This window comes from Nerophis ophidion, linkage group LG22 (assembly GCF_033978795.1).
Source record: "Nerophis ophidion isolate RoL-2023_Sa linkage group LG22, RoL_Noph_v1.0, whole genome shotgun sequence".
NCBI classification, from domain to species: Eukaryota; Metazoa; Chordata; class Actinopteri; order Syngnathiformes; family Syngnathidae; genus Nerophis; species Nerophis ophidion.
Window position 1 is genome coordinate 567,193 of NC_084632.1, and position 5,464 is coordinate 572,656.

The following is a 5,464-nucleotide window of genomic DNA, read 5'->3' on the forward strand; positions in this document are numbered from 1 at the left end:
GAAAGCGAAAGTCCTCACATGTCCTGCATGCAGCTTGGACAAAATGCTGACTTGACCATTTCTTCTCGTCTTCTCCACGCCTGAAGTCATAGGTAATAACGAATGAAGTCATTGGTAATAAATAATAAAGTCATGTTTGATTAAAAAAGAAAGCAAAAAGTCAGCGGCAGATGGCAGGCAGGCAGGCCGAGGAAGGAGCTCGAAGTTGGGGCACAGCAGCGGACGACGGGCGCCTGGAAGTGTGATAATTGATATGTAAGAGATGACGTCATGAAAGTGGGTTTAAGACTTTTGCAAAAGGTGCATGTTGCAGGAAGAATGTTGAAGGCTCACATGAAGAAGTCGGCCTGCTTGGCGGAGAAGGTCCTGCCGGCCAACTTCTCGTACTTGTCCTTGTAAAGGTCACGCTCCTTGGCCAGGCGCGCCACGTCCTGCTTCAACTGCTCCACCTGGTTCTGCAGGCTGGACTTCTCGCTCTCCAACATGTGGCGCTGCTGCACGCGCTTGAAGCGGCAAGACTGCGCGTAGCCGCGGTTCTTCAGCGTGCGTCGTTTCTGCTTCAGGCGGATCACCTCCTCCTTGCTGAAGCCGCGCAGTTGCCGGTTCAACTCCCGCACCGTCATGCTCACCAGCTGCTCGTCCGAGAAGCGCTCCTCCAGGCGGGCGTGGTGGTGGTGGTGGTGGTGGTGGTGCCCCGGGTGGTGGTGGTGGTGGTGGTGCGAGGCCGCGCTCAGGTCCTCCCCGGCGTACTGCTGGCCGCGGAAGCCGTCATAGGCCTGCGGGTGGAGGTGGTGGTGCTGCGCGTTGCCGATCAGGGCCTCCACCGCGTCCTCCGGGGTCAGGTTGAGCGCCTCCGGGTTGATGTGATGCTGGTAGCCGGGGATCCAGTACAGCTCGTCCAGCGGAGGCTTCCCGCCGCTCCCCCCGTTCACTCCTCCTCCTCCTCCTCCTCCTCCGCCTCCTCCGCCTCCTCCGCCCGCCGCCACCGAGAGGTTCTGTCCGGGCTGCGCGCCCCCGGGACTGGCGTCGCAGAAGCTGGGCGAGGACGGCACCGAGGAGCAGGGCGTGCTGATGGGCGTGGAGGACAGCGAGCCCGACGGCAGCCGGTGACAATAACGCTCGGCCTCCGGCGGCTCCTTCTTCACCTCGAACTTCATCAGGTCGAAGTCGTTGACGTAGTCGATGGCCAGCGGGCTGCTGGGCAGCTGCGCGCTCAGAGCGAGGTCGGCGGCGGACATCTTCAGTCCATGCGGGCTCACACTCGCCGCCCCACCTGCCTTGCTCAGGGAGCCGCCAGCCGCCAGCCAAGCCTCTATATTTGGGGGGGAATACGCGCCTCGACTTGTCCAGCTGCCAGTTTGCGTCTTCTTGTTGACAACGACAAGCTTTAATAGCCGGACCCCCCTGACGCTGAAACCCGAACCCGGAGGAAGCCTGCCTTGTCCTCGCTTCACCTCCGCGGCATGCCGGGCCTCCGCAGACTCACCCGCAACTTTGCAACTCGCGGCGGGAAAACTAAGGTCCGCCCGTCAAAAAAGAAAAGAAAAAGGTGCGTGCGTAAAAAGAGTCCCGGGGGTCCAGGTAAGTGCACAGAACCCGGATGAGAGTCCGGGTCCGGTCTTGCTGAGTCCAGATGAGGGCAAGCAGACTTCTACTTACAGGTGATGTCCTGTGACGTCATCAACCCCCTTCCCCGGGCCTGGCTCGTGCATGTGGAGCCAACACGCACGCGGTGGCTGAGGAGCAGTGAGGAGGTGAGAAGATGGAGGAGGACTTTTTAAAACAAGTCTGACGGCCGAGGGGAGGAGACAGCGGCCCTTATTTGCGCCGGCCTATGGCGGGACAGCCAAGCTCGCCGGGAACTGCCGAGCGTGGCCGAGCGGAGCCGAGCGGAGCCGAGCGGAGCCGAGCGTGGCCGAGCGGAGAGGAGAACAGGGGGCCCGCAAATTTTCGCCCTCTAGTGGTGGAAAGGTGCACTGCACACTTAAAGTGGAACACGTGCGCTTCAAACAATTGGAGAAAAATAATACAACATTTATCCATCCATCCATTTTCTACCACTTGTCCCTTTTGGGGTCGCTGGCACCTATCTCAGCTGCATTCAGGCGGAAGGCAGCGTACACCCTGGACAAGTCGCCACCTCATTGCAGGTAAAACATTTATATTATTTTAATTACTTTAACAATCAGTAGACAAAATATGACTTTTTTGCCTTTTAGTATTTTTTTCACTGTATTTTGGCCTTACGTTTGGTTTTCTCACTCCCTTATGTTTTCTTCTAAAATGTTTTGACGAAAAAGGGCATAAAAACTTTAATATTTTGATTAATCACATTAATCATAGTTGACCACATCGCCGATTTTTGCCGACATAATAGACTTAGACTCCGACAAACTTTATCGATCCACAACATAAATTGTTTCACACACTAGCTCAGTTTCAAAGGATGGAAAGGGTAAAGATGGAAGTGATAATGCAGGTAAAAAGTAGACAAAAAATGTACCAGAGCACGGGGCAACCCACCCCAGGTCACCCTAGGTCACCCCGGGTCACCCCATGTCTCCCCAGGTCCCCCCGTGACACCCCAAGTCACCCCAGGTCACCCCAGGTCACCCTATGTCACTCCGGGTCACCCCATGTCACCCCATGTCACCCCAAGTCACCCCAGGTCACCACAGGTCACCCCAGGTCACCCTAAGTCACCCCAGGTCACCCTATGTCACCCCAGGTCACCCCGTGTCACCCCATGTCACCCTAAGTCACCACAGGTCACCCCAGGTCACCCTAAGTCACCACAGGTCACCCCAGGTCTCCCCAGGTCACCCTAAGTCACCACAGGTCACCCCAGGTCCCCCCAGGTCACCCTAAGTCACCCCAGGTCACCCCAAGTCACCCCAGGTCACCCCAGGTCACCCTAAGTCACCCCAGGTCACCCCAAGTCACCCCAAGTCACCCTAAGTCACCCCAGGTCACCCCAAGTCACCCCAGGTCACCCCAGGTCACCCTAAGTCACCCCAGGTCACCCCAAGTCACCCCAAGTCACCACAGGTCACCCCAGGTCACCCCACCCAAGTCGGCCACCGCAGGACCGCCCAACACGGCAGCACAGGGTTATGGGAACCACCGACCCCAACCACAAGGACCCCAACGATGAAGATGGAACAACCAGCAACCACCCTGTCGAATCCGCCCCGATAAAATAAAATACAATATATTTAAAAATAATAATAATAATAATAATTATATATTTAAAAAAAGACATTCTGACACACAAGGTGACCAGCAGCTGGCCGACTTGCAGGACCTTGGAATACATTGCAGAACCAAACTAGCACAATAAACACAAGGACTAGACCCAGCGGGCCCCAACCAAGATGGACACCCGGAGGGGATGGACGGTGGGACCCAGGAGCTCTGGACACAGCCTGGATGCAGTAGCCTGGGGCCCCGACCCCCGCCTGACAAGCAAGCCCAGAGCATACCCCCAGAAATATACACACACATTATATATATATATATATATATATATATATATATATATATATATATATATATATATATATATATATATATATATATATATATATATATATATACACATTATATATATATATATATATATATATATATATATATATATATATATATAATGTGTATATATATATATATATATATATATATATATATATATATATATATATATATATATATATATATATATATATATATATATATATATATATACACATTATATATATATATATATATATATATATATATATATATATATATATATATATAATGTGTATATATATATATATATATATATATATATATATATATATATATATATATGTTTGTGTATATGTATATATGTGTATATATATATATATATATATATATATATATATATATATATATATATATATATATATATATATATATATATATATATATATATATATATATATATATATATATATATATATATGAGTGAAGTGCAGTGAGGTTCATGGCTGGTGAGGCACTGACTTCATCACAGTCAGATTTACAAACATATGAACCATAAAGAGTATTTTATTCACCATTTGATTGACAGCAGTTAACAAATGATGTTTAAAAACACATCCCAACATTCTTTACACACACAAACTGTAGCACACAAAAAAGCACATTTAATAAAAACAAAATGTTATATAGTCTTACCTTTACTTATAAATGAAGTCCATGCTCAGCTCCTTCTGAACAAAAGCATCGATAACTTGTTTAAAGAAGTCTTCTTTATCTTTCTTTAGTTGTCAAAGTCTCTCTGTCTCGATGGAGATTACTGCCTGGAGCAAACCTTTCAGCTCCAGCGTTGGTCTTCCTTTACTTGTTACCTCCTGCTTGGATTGAAAGTCCAGTTTAGAAAAGTGTTTTATTTGAGATATGTAATCCTGCTTGTAAAAAGAGGACAACATAAAGGATGGCTGAAGCTACACTTGACTTGCTAACTGTAGTTTGTTGTCACTTTTTCTGCAGCCAAGTTGTTGCAAGAATGATCTCTGGCATCACTAGCGCCCTCTGCCACCAGGAGGCGGGAGAACAGGAGCCTCACAGTGTGTCTTTGCAGCAGTTTTATGATTGGCCAGCACAAGAAATATGTTCCACACATACAGTTGTTGACAAAATACACTGTACATTATATACCTCAGCTAACTAAACTAGGAAATGTATAATATCATTCATATAGCAATATGCTCTCACTGCACAGCAGCCAGCAGTTAGCAGAGTCATTGCCATGGTGACAGGGGAGGCTCAGCTGGCTGCTGCCTCACCGCAAGTCATTCTCAGTGTTTGAACGCAAATGTGAAAATTCAGCCATTTTGAAAAAAAAAAGATCTAAAACTGGTGAAGTAAAATGGAAAATAACTTAAAAAGTATAATCACTGGATACATATAACAATTTCATTAATATTTTTTCTTTACATGATGGCACATGAGGCCCCGCCCCACCTGCCATATATACATATAGATATATATATATATGTATATATATATATATATATATACATATATATATATATATGTATATATATATATATATATATATATATATATATATATATATATACACACTCATATATATATTTGTATATATATATATATATATATATATATATATACATATATATATATATATATATATACACACACTCATATATATATATATATATGTATATATATATATATATATATATACATATATATATATATATGTATATATATATATATATATATATATATATATATATATATACACACTCATATATATATTTGTATATATATATATATATATATATATATATATATACATATATATATATATATATATATACACACACTCATATATATATATATATATGTATATATATATATACATATATATATATATATATATATATACACACTCATATATATATTT

At 44.5% G+C, this 5,464-nt stretch overlaps 1 protein-coding gene across 1 annotated transcript in view; it reads right to left on the minus strand.

Moving 5' to 3' along the window:
- Nucleotides 1-1,770, minus strand: part of mafaa (MAF bZIP transcription factor Aa) — a 2,391-nt gene extending 621 nt beyond the window's left edge. The window contains exons 1-2 of the mRNA XM_061882903.1: nt 334-1,770; nt 1-233 (exon numbers count right to left, since the gene is read on the minus strand). The exon at nt 1-233 is cut by the window's left edge and continues 621 nt beyond it. Of these exons, the coding sequence (XP_061738887.1) occupies nt 161-233; nt 334-1,238 (978 nt within the window). The 5' untranslated portion in view covers nt 1,239-1,770 and the 3' untranslated portion in view covers nt 1-160. The remainder of the gene's footprint in view (nt 234-333) is intronic.
- Between the last annotated feature and the right edge of the window lie 3,694 nt (nt 1,771-5,464).